Source organism: Rhinolophus ferrumequinum, chromosome 16 (assembly GCF_004115265.2).
Source record: "Rhinolophus ferrumequinum isolate MPI-CBG mRhiFer1 chromosome 16, mRhiFer1_v1.p, whole genome shotgun sequence".
Taxonomy (NCBI): domain Eukaryota; kingdom Metazoa; phylum Chordata; class Mammalia; order Chiroptera; family Rhinolophidae; genus Rhinolophus; species Rhinolophus ferrumequinum.
Genome location: NC_046299.1, coordinates 47,532,840 through 47,558,388, shown reverse-complemented (window position 1 = coordinate 47,558,388; position 25,549 = coordinate 47,532,840). Strand labels below are relative to the sequence as shown.

The following is a 25,549-nucleotide window of genomic DNA, read 5'->3' as shown; positions in this document are numbered from 1 at the left end:
AATTTACTCTTAGAATCATGGAGTATTAAAGCAAGGAGTCTTGACAGACATCGTCTCGTCCAGTTGCCCCAAATCTAGGGAGGGGACAACTATCAGATGCATTTGTGGAACTTGTAGATAGCACCCACATGGTCCTGTTCTGGTTTTGCTTTCTTCTCCAAGACCTGGTAACACTCCTACGGAAGCTAGTCTGTTTCCTTTATTCTAATCCTGAGGGGCATAACAGTTCTCATCCATAATTTTATTGCATTTGGAACCGTATCTTTTTCTAAAGGACACTTTTATCACTAGGAAAATTAGTTTCATCCATTTATTCAGATACTGAGTGTATATGACAGGCACAAAGTATACCAACACAAACCAGGCTGAGCCCTTGAGAGGCTTCAATCCATAGAATTAACGTCTTGTAAATGTGGTAAGCAGTCCTGGAGGTGTGCAGAGCGTGCCTTGGCAGCACAACAAAGGGACATCTAACTCTGTGACTTAGAGTTGAAGATGGTGTCAGGCAAGACTGGCCAGGAGAGCCTTACTACAAGTTAGCTGGAGTGCAGGAAGGAGGGTGGGCATTCTCCATGGAGTCTGGCATTAACTGGAGCTAAAGGTGTTTGGTAATACGGAACTTCAACTTTATCCAGGAATTGAGTCACTAAAAGATTTTAGATAGGGGAATGACATAAGAATTATGCTCATAGAAGACCCCAAGCCTAAAAAAAGGATATATTTAAGGGCGCACATTTTCCTTACTATGCCTTTACCTAACTTGAAACTTAAAATATGCTATATTCTAATCCAGGCTAGTATAAACCTTTGGAGTATGCCTTTATATATGTCCAACAGATTCAGCTGACTATAAAGGAACGTAATTAAATATGACTTTACTGACTCACACGGTAATTATAATTGAGTTTCCAACTACCTGATCCATATTAGGAGTCCAGAATATACCACTGTGGCATAACATTTGAGTAGAAGCCATCTGAGTTCCTGAAATCTCCTATCTGCCTAAAAGCGGAGCCTCCCAAAAGAACTCAACTGTCATAAATCCCCTCAGGGAGCAACCAGGCAAGATTAACTTCATCACTACAGTGAAAAGTTGGTACCATACCTAAACCAACTGTCATAAAACTATTATGTCTACCATCTACAGAGGGTGCCAAAAAAATGTACACACATTTTAACAAAGGAAAAAACTATTAAAATTGTAATACTCAATGTATATCGATAACAACAGATAAATACAAGTCATGTGTATACATTTTTTTGGCACCCCTGGCATTCTCCTAAGGGCCCATGTTTTTCCTGAAAGTGATTTGCTTTCCCCTCAAGTGCCCTTTCTCCCCCCAATTCCTCTAAGTCATTTATGTCCCTCATCCCCTTTCCCTTATCAAGATGACATGTAAGCCCCCAATTCTAACCACCCCTTTAAGTCACATTTTTGTGAACTCCCTCCTACTCAATTAAATCTCTTTTCTCCTAATTTTTGTCAGTTTAATTAGCAGGTTCCCAAACATACAAAAAGTAGATAAAAAGTTTTTCTTCCCCAACAATTCAAGACAACAAAAATTCTTCACTAGTGAGAAAAACAACTATTTAAATTGTTTGGACAGTAGTTCTCAACTCTAGGTAGTTTTAATGCTTATGTCCGGGTCCCAGAAATTCTGATTTTATTTGTCTGGGTAGGACTTGGCATAGTTATTTTAAAAAACTCCTGAAGTGATTTAAATATGCAGCCAGGGTTCAGAACCACTGGATTAGATATTGTACACTATTAAAGACACAAATTTCTTTTCCAGTTTACTTCAGATTACCTGGCCAACTTTTTACTCAGTTCACCAAATACTGAATTCAAATTTTTATTTCTCAAACTGGTTATGCAACAAAGTCTCAAGCAAAGTGAATAAGCATCCTATTTATGACAAGTGTTTTAAGCCACCTAATTAAAAGCATTACATAGCTCTTTAAAATTGAAACTGACATTTATAAAAACTTCTAATCACCACAATTATAGCTTTCCTGAACTACTGAGCAATTCTGGCCTCAATGATAAATCTGACAATGAGAAGAGATTTGAAAATAGAACTATTTTAATCATTCAAATAGCAAGCTCTATCTGTTTCAAATTCTTTATTATACATCATGGTTGCACAATTTGAGGCTGGTTAAATACAATTGGTTTTCAAATTTTCTTTGAATATTTTCTAGATTACTACATGCAAGTGACCATGAAAATATTTGACATTTTAAAATTCTGAAATTCTGAACAGGCACTTACATGAAGGAAAACATTACCATTTACAGATATCCACATGTAAAATAGATGCTCCAGCACATGGTACATGGAACCTTTAGCCAGTAAAGTTGGTTACTGACCATTTTATCAAAGTGCCACAGTAGTAAAACAAGTTTAAAGAAATGTAATTTGGGTTACTTAGCTTACTCATAAAGTAAGGTTAACTGACGAGACTTGCACTGAAGTGTATAAAAAATACTGGTACAAAAACCAATGAACCATAAGTGAAAGTAGTTTCACACAACAGGCTTCGTCGTTTTAGTTCCTACACCCCACATTTAGTGTATTTGAGATCAGACCTCATGCATATGAACAGATGACTGCAGCCTTCTTTTTTACAGACTTTGAACAAATGACTTGAATTTAGTGTTACAAATTTTTAAGCAGAACGGGTGACGTTTAAAACTGAGTTTGAACTAGCCAAAGTTCCAATTTAACAAACATAAAAAGTGTCCAGATCTGGATAACTACATGCTTAACAGGTCTAACTGAATCCACCCATCCTCAAATTCTCCCCTGAAAAGGGAAGAAAATATTTATGAAGTCAAGAAAATTGTATTTGTATGTATGTGGTAAAAAGATTCCTTAAAAAAATTTCAAAGTGTTAATGGAAAAATTATATAGTTTTTAAAAATTCTAAAATGCCAACAATACAGAGTCAACTCCACATTGCAGGAAACACACAGTAGAACCTGATGGGTAGTAGCAAAATGGTTACTTAACATTGGGGGGGGAAAGCTACAATGACATGCCACATAATCTCCTGTGGAAAACATGTAATATTCTTACCACAGAAGACGTCAAAGAGAATAAAATTCAGGAACCCATGGAATGGTAGACTCAGATGCACCTACAGTGAAACATTCCATATACATTTCTCACATACATATGTAAAACCATAAATGTAGCACGAAAAAATATTGAGATGCCATGTTTTAAATCTCTGCAGTATGTAAGGGCCATTCAGGTTTTCTACTTTTATTTGAACACAAAATATTTCATTTTTTGCAAGTAGAGAATAAGAGGTAATCATTAGCATGAAAAAGGAGAAAAGGATTTATAATCAACTTATGCAGAAAGAAAGCAAAATTACAAATACCAGCCTACTCACGAAAATCTTTAATGTTTATACTGACGCATATGAGTGCTTATCATCAAAGTGTGCAGTTAAAAAAAAAAGGCAACTTAAGAAAGTCCCAGTGTTTCAAAGAAAGCACATTTTTTAATGTATATACACGAAGAACATTTAGTTATATCATAAAATAAATGCAGCACTGTAAGATAAAGGAAGACTATTATAAATGGACTTTTGGCCTTTCCTCCCCCCCATACATACTGCAACCATCTTTATCCTGCCAAACTTAATCTCAGTGGATATAGGAGGGCTTTGTTTTTCTTTTTTTTTTTTTCCCATTCACTTCACATTTCAGGCTGTTCAGCAGATGCCTGTGATTCTGGTGATTCAAATCGCTGGTGAAAGTTTGTTCTCTGTTTCCTCAGTTTTTCAGGAGCTTTCCTCCATAAAATGATTTCCTAAGTAAAAAAAAAAAAAAAAAAAAAAAAGCACAATGTTAACAAATCAATGTTCTCATATTATGCCTTAAATTTTCAACATGAAAATAACGCCACTTCAATTTTAACAAAAACAAAATTAAAGTCTTCCCTACTAAAGCCCTCCTCTTTCCTGATGGACCCACTTTCTTCTGATTCTAATCCTGAAATGCCCTTTCTGCCAATCTGCCTCCCCCAATCAGGACCCATGCACACCACCACCACCAATCCAATCTGGCACAAAGTTCTAGGTATTATTGACTTAAAGAATTCTTTGGTTTTTTTAATAGTAAGAACCTTTGTTAAAATATGTGTTAATCTAGGAAGGCTCATTTAATATGAGTTTCCAACTAATTATTAGCATCAGTAAAGAATTCTTACAATCTATCATTTGGTTTGCTATTCCACTGCCCTCATTCATGTTCACGCCCTTGTCACTTCAATCGTAGATACTAAAATACCATCCTGGTAGTGGATTGCCTCGGATTGCCTGAGGCCTCTTTATCCACCCTTCCCTTCATGGGTTAGTCTACAACACTGCCTGCATTGCTCTTCAGTAGTTCTCAGTGCCTCCAGGACCAATCTCCAGCCAGGCACGCAAGGCCCTCCACAACCTTTTTCCAATGTACCAACCTCACTCTCTTCCCTCCCTAGACCCGCCAAACTGAGTTACTCACTGCCTCCAACGCACTCCAAATAAACTTGCCCTACATCTTCCCCAATATATCCTCCAACTCTGTTCCTCAGCCAATCTAAATCTGACTCTAACCAATCCATCCTGAGATCTCTTCCAAATTCCTAAAATTACTTGCAAATTATTTGCTTCAGTCATGACAGGCTGTTGTGTTTTTTTTTAACCAAGGTATCAGAATTTAAACATCTAAATGAATGTCCATGGGAAGTGATATACTTACTCAATAGGGCCACAATATGTAATTGATTTGGAAATTGTAAATTTCATATAATCTATTTTGAACTTATAATTACCTATGTTTAATTACACAGCCTTATGGTGGCAGCATTAGTGGAATTAAGTTTTTTCTCTTCTAAAGTATTAGAACTATTAAGTTTTTTTCTTAATTAACTTAAATAATTTTTATTTTTCCACATATCTGCAATGTGAGACCCTTGAGGACAAACCCTGTTTATAAAAGGTAGTTTTTGTATTCTTCACAGCACTCAGCACAGAATAATTTCTAATTAGTTTTGAACACTCAATTGACATTCAAATATTTATTAATCTGATTCAGAACACAAACTATTCTAATCAATCTTCATTCAAAATTCACCATGACTTTGATTTTGAAATGAGAACAAGTTTTATGATAAACATTTTATATAAAACGTATTGGATTTGGGTCATCTCATGGACATTTGTAACAGAATTGTTTAATAAGGAAAAAATGGAAACCCCAGAATCCACCAAATTTAATGAGTCATAAAAAGGGATACCGGAAATCTGTATTTGTTGATACAGGCAAGATATTTAAGACATTTGAGTAAAAAAGCAAATTAAAGAACAACATGCCTTATATGATCTAAACACACACCAATAGGTCTGGAAAACGCATCATGATGATGAAATTTTTGTTGCCCCTTACTTCATTCTGTACTGTATTTCCTGATTTTTTTTAAATCTTTTTTTTTTTTTAAGGAGGACGCAGCTCAGTGGCCCATGCTGGGATTGAACCAGCAAATTTGGTGTTATCAGCACCACGCTCTAACCAACTGAGCTAACCGGCCACCCCCACCCCCTTTTTTTAAAAACAAACAGCAGGTATTATTTAAAAAAAAAAAAAAAAAAAAAAACCTTTCTAAATTATAGCCCATTTTGGATCCTACAGAATGCTTGAGAAGAGATCTATCACAACACAATCCCATTCATGCCTACGTACTTTCTTATACTCAGTGTTTTCACTTACTTAGTAACCCCCTTGCTCAGTACAATAAAGTTTAGAAAAACGAGTCTTTTCAGGTGTTTTTAGAACTGCCATTGAACAGGATACGAGCCTGGGTGGCACCATACCTGCTGCTTGAAGTACCTTCTGTCTTCCTCATCAACAAGGACTAGATTCAAAAAGTACCTTACTGAAAATTTTTTGTTCACATCTCTCATTGTTGGAGTGGGGTCATATCCCGCTAAAAATAGTCTTATTGGAATTGATTCACCTGAAAGAAAAGCAATTTCCATTTAGTTCTAAAAGATTATTAAATAAAGTCACATAACACCTAGAACATGATGGAGAAGATATGAATGCTCCAGGTCCTCATGAGACAGCAGCATAACAAAAGCTGGAAACCAGGGTTTCTCTGCCTTGGCACTATTAACATTTTAAGCTTTGCTAATTCGTTGTTGTGAGTAAGGTGCTGTGCCCTGTAGGAGGTTTAGCAGCATCCCTGGCCTCTACCCACTAGATGCCAGTAACATTCCCCAAGTGTGACAACCAAAAATGTCTCCAGGCATTGCCAAATGTCCTGGGGGTGAGGAGTGTGGGGAAAATTGCTCCTAAATGAGATCCACGGCTCTAGAGCCAGAATGCCTGGATTTTAATCCCAACTCTATATAATTTACTGGCTGTGTGACCTTGAGTAAGTCACTTAACCATTCTGCTTTAAGTCCCTCATCTGGGGAATACCAATAATATCCATCTTGTAGAGAATTTGTAAGGGCTACACAGGTTAATACTACATGTAAAAATACTACATGCCAGCAGACAGATGTTGTTTTAATAGTTGTTATTTTCTGCTTTCATGAAGTTTACCATAATTTCTAATCATGTGTGTAAATGCTTGAATACTTATTACTAATTCATCCAAAGAAACTAGCATGTTCAGAATGATGACATTCCTCCATCACCAAAGATTGCTATATAGATTTTCATGGCTTCTCTTTTCCTAAGGGTAACTATTTGCATCTTCTGTTTGGAATCTTTTTGTGTAATACTTTTCTTGTGTGTATTTATTTCCTGAAAGATATACAACCCATCAATTTACATAAAAATTTGTGGCTGCTGGAATTTTACAAAGTAATTGTTGCATAACATGAGAGTACACACGTGGGTCTTGGAATCAGAAAGGCCTAAGTTCAAACTTCAACTCTGCTATGATTAGCTATTAAGGAAAGTAGAATACGTCACCGCAAAATATGCTTCTTTGTACAAATTATTTTGAGCTGAAGGCAATCAAGCAGCAGCAAAAACAGAAAAGGCTCCCCCTTTTCTGCCTAAACGCAGGACATAAACTCTCCTTTTACTGGAGACAGACTCATCAGCTCAGGGATGGAACCAGAGGAATCTGCAAATGAACCTTTACTCCATTAGTTTCCTCCCATGTACTTACCTTCCCACAGTTTGCCACTCTTGGAAATCTAGAACTACTTTTCTTTGTCCAGCCATTTCTCTCCAAATTTATGGTTCTTTTAAAGATGCTATATAAGCTAAAGTTTTAAGCCACTGCTTTGAGTTATTTTTTTTGTTGAGGTTTCTCCTGCGTGATGTACACTGCATGCATTAAATAAATCTTTTCTCTTATTAATCTTTTTGTTATGCGGTCCCAGCAGAAAATCCATGATGCGCGGAAGTAAAGTTCTGCCTCCCTACACTATATCACCTTTAACAGGTTTTTAAAACTTCTTTGCATCTTGTTTTCATCTGTAAAATAAGGAATGCCAACACCTAACTCAAAGGGTGGTAGGGAACTTTAGAGTACTTGAGAGAGTACAATGCCTCCTCTAGAGTTGGCACTCAATAAATGGTAGCTACTTTTTGAAGTAATTACTAACAGAGTAAAAAAAAGCCAAAGACATAAATTTAAAATGATAAATACTGGCTTTATTATCTTAGACAATGAAAATTATCTAGTAATGGAACTGCTTATTTTCTTGAATCCTACAGGAATTAATGCTCAGCTATACTGTACTTCATGTTCATCGAGAATAAAAAAGATTTACAGAGATGAACTATTATAACAGAAGACAAAGTATTACAAATTCAGAACTAGGAAAGAGATATACGTGTCTTCTAAATTCTAAATTTAAACTGAGTAAAAAAATTAAACCTTACTTCAGACTAGTACTATTATAGTCTTCTCAGTATCTATGCAAAGATGATCTTAAAAACCATTATTGTAAAAATTCACAAATATTCCTATACTGAATAAATACTTTCAAACTAAACTGCCATGAATACTTGCTGTTTGCACTACCTATACCACAAAAGTAGTAAATGAAAAGTGTGTTACCTTTTACTGGTGCACCATCCATTATTTCATATTTAGCGATTGTTTCTGTTTCCGTTGTGGTACTGGGTCCTAGTGCAACAATGTAAACGATATTAATTTAAATATTTCCAGAATATAATTTCCAGTCTTATACCTTCTTCCTATTTTCCTACTACATTATTTTAGTACTAATTTATCTTCCCATTTTGTGAAAATGTTGATAATGCTTTTCTATTTCTTGATCTACACTTAACATACTGAACACTCAAACTGAATGTTTCACTCCCTTCCTCCCAAAGGTAATATACAGTGCAAGAAAGAATCTTCTTCCGAGTTCCTTGTCATTTCCAGTATCTGTTAAAATAGAAACTAGTAATACACATCAGAACTAACCACTGACATGCTAGTTTTCTCTCCAACACCCAAACTGTATTCTCTCAGAGTTAGTTAATTTTAACACAAACAAAATATGAAACTGAATATCTGATTTACATATAGTTCTTTGAAATTTGGGAATTCGACCTCAAAGAATTATTGGAACCCAGACATTTTTAAAAAGTCACTATTATGGTAAGTGAAAAAAATATACCAAAACATACAATAATGATCCCAATGATGTAAAATACACGTCTGTTCTGGATGACGAGTACAGATTATTTTTTATTTAAAAATTTCTAAACTTGAACATAATCTTTATACTCACAAAAAATGTTTAAATAAACATTTTCTTTTTAAACAATAAATGGGAATCTGGTTTTATTTTAATGTTTTTAAATCACTTAGACTTTTATTAGAAGGTAAAAGATGGAGACTAAGAAAAACAGAAATTTATGACTATCAATTACAAATTCTTAAAAAGTGTTGCCTAAAATGATTTTCAGCAAAAAACCTACAAAAGCTAAAGAGGATAAACTAAATCTATATACTAGTACATAAACATCAAGAACTTCTACATGGTATAACCCACCATAGCAAGACACACTTTTTTTTGTGGGAAAAGTTTTGCTGCTCTTAACAGTAAAAGGGATTGAATTCTGTAACATATATATATATATAGTTTCTACAAATAAGAAAAGACTAGTAATCCAATATGGATGGGGCAAAAGGTATGAAATAGGCAGTTTACAGAAATGGCTTTTACACCACATGAAAAGATGCTCACCCTCACTCAGAATAAGAAAACTAAATTAAAACTACAATAAGGAACTTCCACCCATCAAATCAGCTAAAAGTTTTATAACATTGTGCTGGTGAGAACAGAGGAAAAAGAGGCACTCTCCTACATTCACTGCTGGCAGATACAAATTATTACAACCCCTAAAGAGGACAAACTGATAACACGTATCAAAATGACAAATGAATATACCCTTTGAAATAGCAGTTCTACAAACACACACCCCTAAGGCAAAATGATGTCATTAACTGAAGCACTGTTCATAATAGCAAAAATCTGGAAACCTGTCTGTCCACCAACAGCAGATTGGTTCAATTCTAGCACACCCTTGGAATGGAATACTATAAAAAAAGATGAGGAAGTGCTCTTTCTTACATGTTGATATGAAAAGATCTCTAAGATATATTGTTAAGCGAAAAAGCAAAATATGTAGTTTATGTAACCATTTAACTAAAAAGGGGGGAAGGGCATAACATAGAGGTACTTGGCTTGTATATGCATAAGTCTCTAGAAGGATTTTAAAACTTATAAACCTATTACCTGTGAGTAGATAATACCTGGAGTACAAAAATAGGACACTTTTTACTGTGTGGTCTTACACTTTATTTTTTTTAAAAACAGATTCACTTATTTTATTTATTTTTTTTTTTTAATATTTTTATTGGGGAAGGGGAACAGGACTTTATTGGGGAACAGTGTGTACTTCCAGGACTTTTTTTTTCCAAGTCAAGTTGTTGTCCTTTCAATCTTAGTTGTGGAGGGTGCCGTTCGGCTTCAAGTTGTTGTCCTTTCAGTTTTAGTTGCGGAGGGTAGAGCTCAGCTCCAGGTCCAGTTGCCGTTGCTAGTTGCAGGGGGCGCAGCCCACCATCCCTTGCGGGAGTCGAACCGGCAACCTTATGGTTGAGAGGACGTGCTCCAACCAACTGAGCCATCCGTGAGCTCAGTGGCAGCTCAGCTCAAGGTGCTGTGTTCAATCTTAGTTGCAGGGGGCGCTGCCCACCATCCCTTGCGGGACTCGAGGGATTGAACTGGCAACCTTGTGGTTGAGAGCCCACTGGCCCATGTGGGAATGAACCGGCAGCCTTCAGAGTTAGGAGCATGGAGCTCTAACCGCCTGGGCCACCGGGCCGGCCCCTTACACTTTATTTTTGAACCATGTGAATTTATTACCTACAGTAGTTCCCCCCTTATCCGTGGTTTCAGTTACCTGAGGTCAACCACGGTCCAAAAATATTAAATGGAAAATTCCAGAAATAAACTATTCATAAGTTTTAGATTGCTCGCTTTTGTGAGTAGCATGATGAAATATCACACCATCCCGCTCCATCCTGCCTGGGATGTGACTCATTCTTTGGTCCAGTGTATCCACACTCTATAAACTACCTGCCCATCAGTTACTTAAGTAGCCATCTCAGTTATCAGATCAACTGTCACGGTATGCCTACTCTTACAGTAACCTAATGCTACGTCACAATGCCTATGTCATTCACCTCACATCATTTCATCATGTAGGCACTGTATCATCTCACATCATCACAAGAAGGGTGAGTACACCTCAGTAAGATATTTTGGGAGACAGAGAGAGAGAGAGAGAGACCACATAACTTTTATTACAGTATACTGTTCTAATTGTTGATTTTATTATTGTTCTTGTTAATCTCTTACTGTGCCTAACTTATAAATTAAACTTTATCATAGGTATGTATGTATGTATAGGGAAAAAATAATATATATAGTGTTCAGTACTATCTGCAGTTTTAGGCATCTACTGGGGGTCCTAAAATGTATCCCCCACGGCTAAGAGGAATTACCATATTCAAAAATTAATTTAAAAAAGCATAAATGAATAACTTACTGCCAGCAATATTAAGTATCAAAGTTAGTATCCAATGTAGACATTTATGTTTAAATAATATTTTAAGATTTTAAAATTTCAACTAAAACAGGACTTTTAATTCATATGCTGTTTCAACTTACCAATTCCTGTGATCTCTTTTTTGATCAGTTGTAACTCCATATGTTGGATCTTTATTCTTACTAATAAGAAGTAAATTTTTCCAACAATCACATCCTTTAAATGATACCTTTGGGGAAATAATATATCTCACTTACTAAAATTTAAAAAACAAACAAAAAGAGTGAAACATGTCCTAAAAGAGTTTAATACACATTTTTAGATTAGTAACTATTTAAGAATACCATTTTGAGTATTCATATTGTTAAATGGTCCTCCAAAAAAGTCTTAATCATTTTACGGTACGCACTGCTTAATGATGGGGATAGTTCTGAGAAATGTACCGTGATTTCGCCATTGTGTATCATAGCGCACGCGCACTTACATAACCTGGATGACAGCCTACTACACACCTAGGCTATATGGTATACCACTGTTGTAGGTGCAATCTGTCGTTGATGGAAACGTCACTACGTAGCACACGACTGTACTATAAAATAAGGAATTAAACTTTTACTTGACCATCACTATACCTCAGAAGGAAGAATTCGCCTGATTAATTGTTGGTCCTTACTCAGAGGTTAACTTAAATTCCAAAGAACTTAAGCATGGAAAATTAAGATTTCTATGCTTGAAATACTCATTTGAAAAACAAACAAGAAACAAACAAACAAAAAAGAAATATTCATTGGGTGTTATGAAGATGTTTTTGAACATTAAAAACTCTACACAAGAGTTTAGTGTCATTATTACTCCAAGTGCTAGACTAGTGCACCTAACAAATCACCAGGCCTCAAAGAGAGACCCCCTAGATAAGTTTGTTGCTATATTATGTACTAATCAAAGACCTTATCCCAGGGACCTTGAAATGAAGAGTTAATAAACCTGGAAATTCCCACAACACCCAGAGGACTTTCTTAAGCTTCTCCCAGGTTTGGATCTCAAAATAATATCCCAAGAGTTGATTAATGCAATTATGTCAGTCTAAAGGGAGGCTTCCAGTGACAAGTTTTTAGGTCCTAAACTATCTGATAATTTTACCAATAATATAAGACTCTGAAGGCATGTATATCATATTTTCAGTGATAAAAACTGGGAGTGACAACTAATAAAAATCATGTAACAGAAGAGTGCACAGGAAGGGGATAAAAGAGTATACATCCATTTCTTCAACAAATACGCTTTAACGAAAAAAATAGGGAGAAAACCTATAAATTAGATTTAAGAGTCAAACAACCAAATGTGATGTGTCTGGATGGACTAGATTTGGACAATACTTGTTTGAAACTGATTTGAACAAACCATGTGGAGAAACAAAAAAAGACATTTATGAAACAATTAGGGAAATGTGAACACTGGATATGTGAAGACATTAAGGAATTAATATTTTTAGATATAACAGTATTGTGGTTATGTTAAAAATGATACATAGTTTTTATGAATGAAATTTTATGCCTGAAATTTGCTGCTGGAATGCAGGGCTCAATACAGACAAAACAAATCTGACCATGAGTTGACAACAGTTGGAGCTGGGCAATCAGTACCTGAGGATTCATTATAAACTATTCATATACTTTGGTACATATTTGAAATTTTCCATAATAAAGTTTAAAAAGGCATTAAACAATAAACAAAAGGGCCCATTTCTGTAAAAATATAACATATACAAACATATATACTTTCCTTCCCCTCCCTCATGGAAAGATATGTAAGAGAATAATAATTGTGCTTAAATGGCAAAGGTGAAAATATGTGAGATGTTTGCTTCCTTTGACTTTTCTACATTGTCAAAATTTTCAGTAATGAAAATGTATTTATTGTTTATGTAGTCAGATAAAAAGTATTTTCATTTAGTTTTAAAATGATAACCAAGTTAAAGTGATGTCAGGCTAGTAATATCAATTTTTACAGACATAAGGGATTAGCTGCCTCTGAGATGGTAAGATTCTCTACAGAAAATGGCCACGTGGAGACTTACCAGGAATAGAATATGAAAGACACCTGCAATGAATCAGAAGCCAGACCAAACACCTAAAGCTCCTTTTAGCTCAGAGATTCTGTTGGTCTGTTAACATCAGATTAATGTCAATTCTATCCTCTCTTTGACCAATTTACAAAGACCTGAGAAGCTTCTTAGTTATCCCTGAACATTTAAGTTGTTTGTGAAAGATACTTACTTTGACTTATTATATTCAAATTCTATATGTAGACAATCCTCAATGCCCACTTCCATCTTAATAGAGTTGTTAACATCAGGATAGGTGGCAAGCTGGTGAACAATAAGATCATATTCTTTTACCAAGTCTGTCAGTCTTCTTACTATTGTCACTTTAAGAAAATACCTACAAAGTTAATGGAGAGGTCAAGTTAAATCTCCTATGATAAATCACGGTGTTTAAAAAAGCAAACATTAACTACAACTCTGCTTTCTCCTCCTAGAACTCCTTTGGGATCAACTTACTTCACGAAGGAGTTCTAATTTTTAAATAAATGCCCCCACCATGGAAAAAAACGTTCAATTTAAAAAATAGTGTAACTTTTAGATACATTTGGTGTGCTACCATCAAGCCTACTGTAAGAAACCTCTCTAGATCACTCCTTAACTGTATACTACATGAAACTTGTTGGGAAACTAATGGATTTAGATGGTAATTCCATTTACACAACAAATGAGCACCTAAGGGACAATTCATACAAAGGAAGTGTATGACTAAAACTTCTCATCATACGGTTCTCTAAATCTAGAATGATAGAAAGCTCTTATTACCTCAGATCATTAGTTAGACAAAACAAAAGATTTGACAGAATTTTAAAAAATTTTAAGTCTTCCAGTCCAGAATTATAATTAGAAGTTCTAATAAGACATTCAGTGGTAACTGTATTACTTTCTGGTTTTGACTATGTCTACAGTGTCTAGTATACCTAATTCATACCTCAAGCGGACATTGGCACCGATGTAAGATTCATATGGCTTTTCAACTTGCATAAATTCAAAATCATAACTTCTGCTCTGGGTCAGTTCTCCAGGTAAGGCTAGTTCTTTCACTAGGTTTACAAATTCGTGAGTATTACTCTTGTCATTGAAAAGTTCTAAGAAATTTTAAAAAGCAAAAAAACCAATTATATTTAATGTCATCTCATTAAAACCCAATCTTCTACTTCCAAAGCAATTAAAAATGAATTCATTCCTTTAATGTAGTTAGGGTTTGCCCAATATGAAGTTGTTTTAAAAAACACATTTCCAGCAATTATCTGAACTTCCTCCCTTCAAGGCAAAAAGCATTTTGTTTTGCTTTAGTTTGGCGAATATATTTCCTTGATAAAACTATAATACACAAAAGACTAAAACAACTACCAGTTAATTACTATAATTTGCCCCTCGTGTATAATCTCATCTAGAACAGATATGTAAATAAATATCCACCCACTCCAATTTTGATACTTTAAAAGCATACGGTAAAACTTAAGAAAACTAGATTTAAAACCTAACTATGTTACAGTATTATAAAGACCTGTTTTCTCTTTTCTGAATCTGCAGTACTAAAAGATTTATGCAGTTAAACTCCTGCTAAATCAAGAAAGTCTCTGGAAATACACGTATGGAAATGTACAAAAGTTTATCTAAGTCAAGAAGTTACACATTTCCTTTTCACATAGAATTTTCTGTTGACAGGTGAGTCTGGCTTAGGATACACACTAGTTTAGGAAGACAAATGGCATGGGTAATTAGAAGGTGATGAATGAAGGTGACACATAATTGTGACTAAAGCTGGTGAAAAAATGTAGGCAGATGGAAATTTCAGTGAGTCGACTAATTTACAAGAATTATTTTTCAAGGCTGGTAGCTTACATAACTCCTTTCATTTTTAGTAATTAATTTTAATAAAGGCAGGATGAGTCAAATATCATTTAACACAATTAAATGAAACATGATTTAATGTTTATAAAATAAATCCTTTTATTATGCAAAATCAATTCTTTCCACAAAGCTAAGCTCCAAATTCAATTATTTAAGTGCCAAATACAACCCTCTTCAAACTCAGTTATCAAAGAAAAAAAGTAATACTATTTTAAAACTCACCAATTTGACCTACAAATTCAATTCTAATTCCTTGGTGCTCTAGCCTCTTTCCAGGTTGCTTAAAGGCTAGGTTTACCTGCCAAAACATGAAATTGTAAGAGATGTTAATCCTTTGAGTGGGCCTACTAGTGATTCCTTCCAGACGAATGCAATTGTAAGTATTTCAGGTATTCATTTCTGAAATTTGAGACATCTCATACCCAGATCATGATGACTTTACAGCACCAGAGAAGGTATAACTTACATACGATCACTAACGAACCTATCACTTAAAGCATCTGCTCTGTTAGGAAAGAATCCTTCTTTATAGCTAGAAAACTATAAAGACTCAATCAAAAAAAAAAGGCGGAAAACTTTCCACTATTCAAATATGTCTTTTGGTCAAATGGTTAAACAATTCTACGACAACAGTATTTTAATGTCAGGCAATCACTAATTCCACGAACTGACCTGAAGGATCACTTTCAGCTTTTTGTAATCAAGACTATATTGTTGTAATTCCTAACCATAAAACCAATGCTTATTGCCCAGGGTCGTCTTCTTAATCCTAAAACAGAATGTCTAAAGATTTCATTTTTGAGTATGATTTATCTTACATACTTATGAAGTAAAATATATACCTTCAAATTCCCTAAATTCATTATCTGCCAAATGAAAATCTTAATTTTATAAGTTTTTAATTTGACATATTAATACTAAAGTGCCAAATGTTTATGGATTAACTAAACAAAAAAGCATACATCCAGGTTTATTCTTTACTATAAAAATATTGGTAATGTGATTCTTAAAAGCTTTTCTTCCAAACAATGTTTCTCAAAATATAATAGAAATCAAGGACCAATAAAAACAGAGTTCCAATTACTTCTGCTTATAAACTACATAAATTAAAATAGTCACTCTTCTCTATCTTCCATTATCTGTTACCAGGATGAGTTACTTGCCTTCCATATTAATATCTCAGAAAAAGAAATAACTAAAATTGTGGTACACCATATGATGGAATATCATTAAAGTTTAAAAATAATACGGTCAAAGAATTTTTAATGATGTCGGCAGATGTGCATGATATGTTACATGAAGGAAGCATGGTCAAATTGTATACAAGAGTAATGCCAATTATATTTTTTAAAACCACATGAAAGAAATACTCTTAACAGCAGTCACTTCTGGAATGTATGATTACAGGTAATTTTGTTTTCTTTATAGTTTTCAAGGTTTTTTTGTTTTTTAATAATAGGCAAGTAATACTTTCAAAGTCAGAAAAATACTTCTTTTAAGAAAAAAAGGGTAGTACTTAGAAATGCTTCACATATACTAACAAGCTGAATTTTTGGTTTGAACCACAAATAAAACAGGTTTAACTCCCAACTGTTCCATATGCCGGCAGTAATTACAGCTATTCCCTAATTTGCACCTAACAAAGCACATAGAAAAAAGTATACTTTAAACAATTCTATTATGCAACAGTTTATGAGAATGTCTTTGTTTGAACACAGCTATACATGATATTTTTAAAATTTAGAGTTCTTCAAAAGCCCTTTGAAACCACATTTTTGAGATAGAAATGCAAAGCTGTTCAATTTTCCCACCAAACTGCCTAAACTATGAAATTTTCCTTAATCTTCCACTATTATTAAATATAGTTGCTTTTAAGCCTAATGCAAGCTATTCTGGAACCTGAAGGATGCCAGAATTGGAAGGCATAATTAAGTATTTTGGTTTAAAAGCTATTCTGCAAGGGAACATGGAAAAATAAATGAAATAATGACAATGAACTGGGTTAAAGAATTTTAACACTAACTCAGTTATATTTTTGTAACTTTTCTTATAATTTCAAACTTATAGAAAAGTTGCAAGAACAGCACAAGGAAATCCCACATAACCATTACTCAAACTCATCATATGTTTATACTTTGTCCCATATGCTTTACCATCTTCTCTCTATGTATATATATGCATGCATACACACTCGTATAATATCTATAGATGTCTCGAATTATGATATCTTCAGGATCTATTTAAAGAGTTAAATTCACCCATATTGTGTTTAAGACAAACATATATAAGTGTACTACAATGCCATTTATAGTGGGCACCAAGGTACCTGTACATGATTGTTGCTGGATATCATTGATTATCCAAGATAAGTTTCCAACTGATGCTAGAAGAATATGGTCCATATTTATGTTGATGAAAAATACTACAATAATATTCCTTGCTCAAATAACTAAACTATACACTCCTATAATCTCAGACTAAACATATGTCTTTCTTCACTTTTGCAACAAGTAATAGATGTAGAATTCACTATAGGTGGCTTGGCACTGATACCACCATTTCAAGACAATTTACTCATCATTGACCAATCTAAAAGAATATTCTGGTTAAAAAATTATAACTTATGACCCCCTCCAACTTGCCAGATAAATTACTAGTCAAATTTTTCACAATTCTAAACAAGTAAACAATAAACCTGTACCTCAATAATTAAACACATAGTCAGCAAGGCTCTCCCAAAATTATTCAGAAAGTATAGTTATACAAGCTGTATTTTAAAAAGTGGAAACCTAGGTTAAATATATTCTTAAAGCATAATAATTTAGGATATAGTTCAAATTGCTCTAGACTTAAGGAATATTTGTCACATGAACCAAAGCAGTAAATATTCTAACTGAGGATAAAAAGAACCTGAGCAAGTAGCTGTTCCCTACTAATCTCGTGATAATCTAAATATTTTCCCCGTTGCCTTAAGGAATGCTTCAGAAACTCTCCAAAAACTTTTGACAGATAGCAATTATTTTAACTATAAAAAGTATGTGCTATAATAGTCCCAAGACAATTCAATGTGGAAAGAATACTCTTTTCAACAAATGGTGCTGGAACAATTAAATATCAATATGTAATAGAATGAAGTTGGATCCCTACCTCATACAATATACAAATATTAACTCAAAATGGTTAAGACTTAAATATACAAGCTACAATTACAAAAGTCTTAGAAGAAAGCCTAAGTGTAAATCTTCATTACCTTGGATGGACAATGGTTATTTTAGATGACACCAAAAGTATGAGCAACAAAAGAAAAAAAATAAATTGGACTTCATCAAAATTTCAAACTTTAGTGCTATAAGACACCATCAAGAAAGTAAGACAAATTACAGGAGAAAATACTTGCAAAACATAACTGATAAAGGACTTGTATCCAGCATATATAAAGAACTTTTACAACTCAACAATAGAGAAAACACAATTTTAAAAAATGGTCAGAGAATAACAGACTCTTTTCCAAAGATATACAAACGGCAATAAGCACACGAAAAGATCCTCAATATTACTAGTCATTAGTGAAATGCAAATCAAAACCATAATGAGATACTACTTCACACCCAATAAGATGGTCATAATACAATCCTAAGTATTGCCAAGAATGTGAAGAAATTGGAGCCCTCATACAATGCTGGAGAGAATGTAAAATGGTATAACTGCTTGGAAAACTTTGGCAGTTCCTCTAAAAGTTAAACAGAGTTAACATGATCCAGTCTAGAGACACGAAGAGAAATGAAAACATATATTCACACAAAAAATTGTTCACACAAGTATAGCATTATTCACAATAGCCCAAAAGTGGATACACCAAAGTCCTCAACTGATGAGTAGATAAAAGAAATGTGGTATAATCATATAGCACATGGACATATACTGGAATATTATTCAGCCATCAAAAAGAATGATGTTTGGATACATGCTACAATGTGAATGAACCTTGAAAACATTACGCTAAATGAAATAAGGCAGGCACAAAAGGCCAAATCCTGTATGACCATTCTTATATGAAATATCTAGAACAGGCAAATTTATAGGAAAACAAAGTAGACCAGAGGTATCTAGAAATTGGGAGAAAAGGGAAATGGGTAGTTATTGCTTAACGGGTACCAAGTTTCTGTTCGGGGTGAACAAATTTAGGAAACGGTGGTGATGATTGGCACAACATTGTGAATGTAATTAATGCCACTGAATTGCACACTTAAAAATGGTCAAAATGGCTAATTTTATTTTTTATACATTTTTTTTAACCAAAAAAGATTTTTTAAAGATATGAACCTTGAAAACATCATGCTAAATGAAAGGAGCCAGACACAAAAGGCCACATATTTTATGATTCCATTCACACGAAATGTCCAGAATAGGCAATCCATAGTGCAAGAAAGCATTTGTAGATTAGTAGTTGATGGGTGTCTTAGTCCATTTGAGCTGCTATAACAAAATACCACAGACTGGGTAGTTTATAAACAACAGGAATTTATTGTTCACAGTTCTGGAGGCTGGAAATTTCAAAATTAAGGCACCAGTGGATTTGCTGTCTGGTGAGAGCTCGATTTCTGGTCCATACCACAGCAGTCTTTTCACTGTGTCCTCACAGGGCAGAAGGTGCAAGGACTTCTTGGGAGCCTCTTTTATAAGGGCAATAATCCTATTCGAGGGATTTGCCCTCAGAACCTCATCAATTCCCAAAGGCCCCACCTCCAAATACCATCACACTAAGGATTAGGTTTCAATACATGAATCTTATGAGGACACAAACATCCAATCTATGGCCCCAAGGGAGTGACTGATAATGGTATGGTGCTTTTCTGGGGTGATGAAAATATTATGGAATTAGTGGTGATGGATGCACAACTCTGCAAATAAAGCAAAAATCACTGAATTGTACAATTCAATAGGGTGAATTTTGTGGTATGTAAATTAAAGTCAATAAGGTTATTTTTAAAAAAGAAAAAGTGTATGTCACAAATAGATCAATAGAACAGAACAGAGAGAGGTTGGAATAGACCCATATGACCTCTGCTTTATGACAAATGGGATTAGCAGTTGATTGCAATACAATAGGGGGAAAGAATGGCTTTTTCAATAAATATTGTGGGCTAATTAGATATCCATTATGTTAAAAAATAAAAAAAGAAACTAGCCTCGACTCCTATGTCACATAGACAAAATCAATTCCAAGCAAACTGAGGATCTGAATGTAAAATACAAACTTTATAGGAGAATGAAAACAAGAGTATCTTCATGCCCATAAGGTAGGCAAAGATTTCTTCAATAGGCTACAAAAAGCATTAATAAAAAGGAAACAAAATACTTGTAATGTATTAAAAGTAAGAATAACTGCTCATCAAAAGACACCGTGTTAAGATAGTAAAAAGTCAAGCCAGAAAGTGAGAGGAGGTATTCACAATATATAGGTATACACAGATGAAGGACTCTATATTTAGAAATATAAGACTCTTATCAAGAACATACAAAAAAAATCCTCAACATCAATAAGGAAAAAAGTCAAATGACCGCCCCCCCCCCGAAAAAAATAAACATGAATAGGCACTTCACAAAAGATAACAAATGGCCAATAAATATATGAAAAGATGCACAACCTCATCAGATGTCAGGGAAATGGAAATTAACACCATGTAACAATCAAGACAATGAGAAGATGAGAAGAAAAGCCATAGATTGGGAGGAAAAGTATTTGCAAAAGACAGCTAATAAAGGACTATTATCAAAATATACAAAGAACTCTTGAAACGCAACAAGAAAACAAATAATCCAATTAAAAAATTATTGAACAGGCATTCACCAAAGAAGAAATACATTTGGCAAATAAATGTATGAAAAGATGTTCAACATCATACTTTAAGAAGTTGCAAATTAAAACAATGAGATGCCACTGGATATCTACTAGAATGGACAAAAGCCAAAACACTGACACCACCAAATGCTAGCAAGACTGCGCAGCAACAGGAACTCTCATTTATCGCTGGTGGAAATACAAAATAGCAGTGCTACTTTAAAAGACAGTTTCTTACAGAGCTAAAGATAGGCTTACCAAGTGCACTTACAAGTATTTAATCAAATGAGCTGAAAACTTGTCTATACAAAAACCTGTACACAGATGTTTATAGCAGCTTCATTCGTAATTGCCAAAGACTTTCAAGAACTGAGATGTCCTTCAGTAGGTGAATGGATAAATAAACTGGTACATGGAAACAATGGAATATTATTCAGCATTAAAAAGATACCAGTTATCAAGTCATGAAAAGTCGTAGAGGAACCTTAAATGCTTATTATTAAGTGAAAGAAGCCAATGTAAAAAGGCTACATACAGTACAATTCCTCACTATATGACATTCTGAAAAAGGCAAACCTATGGTGACAATAAAAAGATTAATAGTTTTGGGGACGGTGGAGATGAACAAAGAGGATTTTTAGGTCAATGAAAAGATTCTATATGATATAATGATGGATATATGAGATGTGATCAAACAATATGGTGAATGTTTAAATAAAATTTATTACAGTAAAAGACACATTGCCATTAATCCCCCTCAAATTACTCCCCCTAGCTTTGAACACATTTATCCCATCATTCTTGCCACTTTCTGAAGCAGTTCTGGAAGGTCTTTTTTTTTTTGTGAGTGTCTTTAATTGTACTGTTGTGGCTGCCTCGATGTCCTGAAACGATTCAAAATGTTTACCTTTCATGGTCATTTTGGGGAACAGCCAGAAGTCGCACAGTACCAGCTCCAGTGAATAAGGTGGATGAGGACACACCGTAATGTTTTTATTTGACAGAAATTGCTGTCAAACCTGAAATGATGTGTGACACAGGGCTTTTCCATTGTGATCACAAAATACAGTGAATGCTGCTGCCAAGTGCCATCCAACGGAAAGACAGCGATCTTCAATGTGGAGCGTTGAACCTTAGTAACAGTGTGTGGTAAGTTTCAATTTGTTCGGTGCAGTCAGTCGGGTGTGAGCTACAGTTGAGAGAAGGTGTGTTTTAAAGTGTGCAGTAAATCACCCTCCATCACAATAACGCTCCACACAATAACGCTCCACAATAACGTCACACATTGCTTCTGGTACACGGCAATTTCTATCAAATAAAAACATTACGGTGTGTCCCCATCCACCTTATTCACCCGATTTGGCACCGTGTGATTTCTGGCTCTTCCCCAAAGTCAAAATGATTCAGGACATCAAGGCAGCCACGATAGCACAACTAAAGACACTCACAAAAGAGGACTTTCAGAACTGCTTCAGAAAGAGGCAAGAACGATGGGATAAGTGTGTTCGAAGCAAGAGAAAGTATTTTGAGGGGGATTAATGGCAATGTGTCTTTTACTATAAGAAAAATTTTTAAATGTAAACATTCACCATATATTTTTTATCACACCTCATGTCATCATACATTTGTCCAACCCACAGAAAATGCAACACCAAGAGTGAATCCTTGGGTACACGATGGACTTTGGGTGATTATGATGTGTCAATTAGGTTCGTCATTGGTGAGAAATGTACCATTTGGGGGAGTGATGTTGATGACAGGAAAGGGTGTCTAAGTGTGGGGGCACAGGGTACATGAGAAATCTCTGTAACTCCTCAATTTTGATGTAAACCTAAAACTGCCTTAAAAAAACAGGGGGCCAGCCCAGTATCTCAGGTGGTTGGAGCACCGTGCTCCTAAAAACGAGGTCGCAAGTTCAATTCCCACATGGGCCAGTGAGCTGCACCCTCTACAGCTAAGATTGTGAACAGCTCTCCCTGAAGGTGGGCTGCTGTGAGCAGCCGGAGGTTGGCGTGAGGTGCCATGCTCTACCGAGTGCTGCCATGAGCAGCCAGCAGCCAACGTGAGGGGCCGACTGACAACCAAGGGGAGCGCAAGGCTCATAATACCAGCATGGGCCAGGGAGCTGTGTCCTACACAACTAAACTGAGAAACAACAGCTTGAATTGGAGTGGGGGGAGGTGGAAGGTGAAAAAAAAAAGTCTTTTAAAAAAACTGAAAACAAAGTGCATACAGAAGCTCACTGTCAGAATATCATAAAAGAATTTATTCTTGCTTTGGATGGGATGTCAGACCTCCTCCGTCTCCGACATCACATCTAATATATGAAGGATTTTTACGTAGAGAATCCTACACTGTAAAGCCAAGTTTGGAAACCAATGATTCAGTGCAACTTCCTCAATTTACAGGTGAGATCCAGAAAGTTAAATGACTACCAAGAGTTTTATCTACTAGGACAGTGGTAAAGTCAAGGCTAGATCTTCCAACTCTATCCCAATGATCTTTTTATTAATACTCAGACATTTCAAAAAGCCTAGACTGGTGTGGTAAGACTTGTTCTTAGTGACTCATGCTAGGTCACAGGTAACCAATGCTTGTTTTCTTTTTCTTTTAAGCTTTCTTTTCAAAGTGCTCATGAATATTTAATAACCTATTCTGGAGGTATGCCAGAAATCAGTATTAACAACTGTTACAACAGTTGCAAAGAAAGAAAAAAAAGAGAGGAAGAGGAAACTAGGTATCATGTATCCCTGCTAAAAAAAACACACCATCACCTGAATTTTTGCCAAAAGAATTTAATTTGAGTTTGATCAAGTATCTGGATTCAGCTGCCAATTTACAGGCAATAACTGTATCGTGAGTGTAATCACAGAGAACTCTACAGTGCAAATGGCCCAGGTTCTTCAACAAATAATTTAAAAAAGGGGGGGGGAAGAAAGGCATGAAGAGGGAACATGAGATTGAAGGAGACTTAAAAGTCGTACCAATTTTTTTTAAAGGAGCAAGCCTAAGCGATTAAGAAACACAGGAAGTTTATTACCATAAACGTTAGCATAGTGGCTGCTTTTGAGGGGAAGGGGATGGAACATCAGGAGTGGTTGGCAAAGGCCTCCTTCTTGACCTGAATGGTGACTACAAGAAAACATGCCTTATAATAATTTATTTTTGTTTTGTACGGTTTTCTGTATGTTTTATTTCACAATAAAAAGGTTAAAAATGAAAAAAATAATCTCAGGTCAATAAATAATCACATTCCAGATATAATATCTTTTGAGCAAAATATTTACCTCTAAGAGATGTATCATTTTTAAAAATATACTCTACAGTTATTGATTAGATCTACACATGATCCCTAGCAATTCCAAAAAATGTAATTTGAATACCAGCTATTTTTTAAAAACCACACTGAAGTGGTTCTATTTCCTTAAACATTCCCTTCTTTCTTTATTTAACCCATAAACATCAGTTATGAACTCTCAATTGACCCAGACGACATAGATTACTTTAAACCAAACAGGAAATGTTCACTACTAGACTTAAAAACAGTAAATAAACAAATCAAGTAACTATTTAGTGAGAGTTTATTACATAAATAAACATTAATGTATTTTATGGAGACTACAGAAGCACATTGATTCCCTGATCGCTTAAAAAGCTTTCAACCTAGCAGGAGAGATACTTAGTTACTTGTCAGATCTATAAACTAAATATGTGAGATATTAGCAGGTTCAATCGATCTCTAGGAAGACAACTAGATTGGTATCCCTACCCTCTCCAACTCCACAATGTTAACAAGTCTTCTCTTCCATAGACCAAACACTATTTCCTTTACCCATCTTTCATTTGACATGCTCCATCCTTCTAATTAATTTGCTCTCTTTTAGGCCTCCCTTTCTCCCATCTTTTTAAAGGAAGAGTACCAGAAAAGTAAAGTTGAAAACCGAAATATTTCAGATATAACACTAAGACGGCCATAGAAGTAATTTGGCAAAGGATCAGAATAGACAATGCAATAAAATGGCTAATAAACCTAAGTTCAACCTATCTAGTAACCAAAGAAATGCTAAATATAAAAATATCATTTTTCTGGGTGGTGAACACACAATGTGATATGTAGATGATGTACTGTAGAAATGAACACTTGAAACCTATGTAATTTTACTAACCATTGTCACCCCAATAAATAATATATATGCATAAAATTTTTGCCTATCAAAATAAAAGATTAAAAAGTGATATGTAATGAAAGTTGGGTGAAACAAGACATTATAAGTGGACATGTGATTTGATGCAAATTTTCCAGATTAATAGGTATCAACACCCTTCAAATACTCATGTCCAGCAACCCCCTTCCAGGAATTCATTCTAAGGAAATTATCTTATCCTACAGAAATTTGGAGAAAAATTTATGTATATAGATGTCTGTATTATCAAAGATATAGTGATATAGTATAAGCCATCTGAAAAATAAAAACTACATAAATATCCAGTAATAGGGAAAAGAATGCTTAATATACTACATACACATAAACATTAATTAATGCAGAGAGACTAGGAAGAAACACCCAAATTCTAACAGTGAATTCTTTCCATATGATGGGATTATAGATAGTTACATTATTTCCCGAACTGTCTACCATGTGTCTATATTACTTTAACAA

General features: G+C 34.7%; 1 protein-coding gene across 3 annotated transcripts in view; it reads right to left on the bottom strand.

The window, feature by feature from the left end:
• Nucleotides 1–2,109: 2,109 nt before the first annotated feature.
• The window catches only part of VPS26A (VPS26 retromer complex component A), a 28,288-nt gene continuing 4,848 nt past the window's right edge, over nt 2,110–25,549 (bottom strand). For all 3 annotated transcript variants that reach the window (XM_033130971.1, XM_033130968.1, XM_033130972.1), the window contains exons 3-9: nt 15,269–15,344; nt 14,121–14,277; nt 13,365–13,529; nt 11,211–11,317; nt 8,081–8,149; nt 5,868–6,010; nt 2,110–3,823 (exon numbers count right to left, since the gene is read on the bottom strand). In XM_033130971.1, coding sequence (XP_032986862.1) covers nt 3,710–3,823; nt 5,868–6,010; nt 8,081–8,149; nt 11,211–11,317; nt 13,365–13,529; nt 14,121–14,277; nt 15,269–15,344 — 831 coding nt within the window. In that variant the 3' untranslated portion in view covers nt 2,110–3,709. The remainder of the gene's footprint in view (nt 3,824–5,867; nt 6,011–8,080; nt 8,150–11,210; nt 11,318–13,364; nt 13,530–14,120; nt 14,278–15,268; nt 15,345–25,549) is intronic.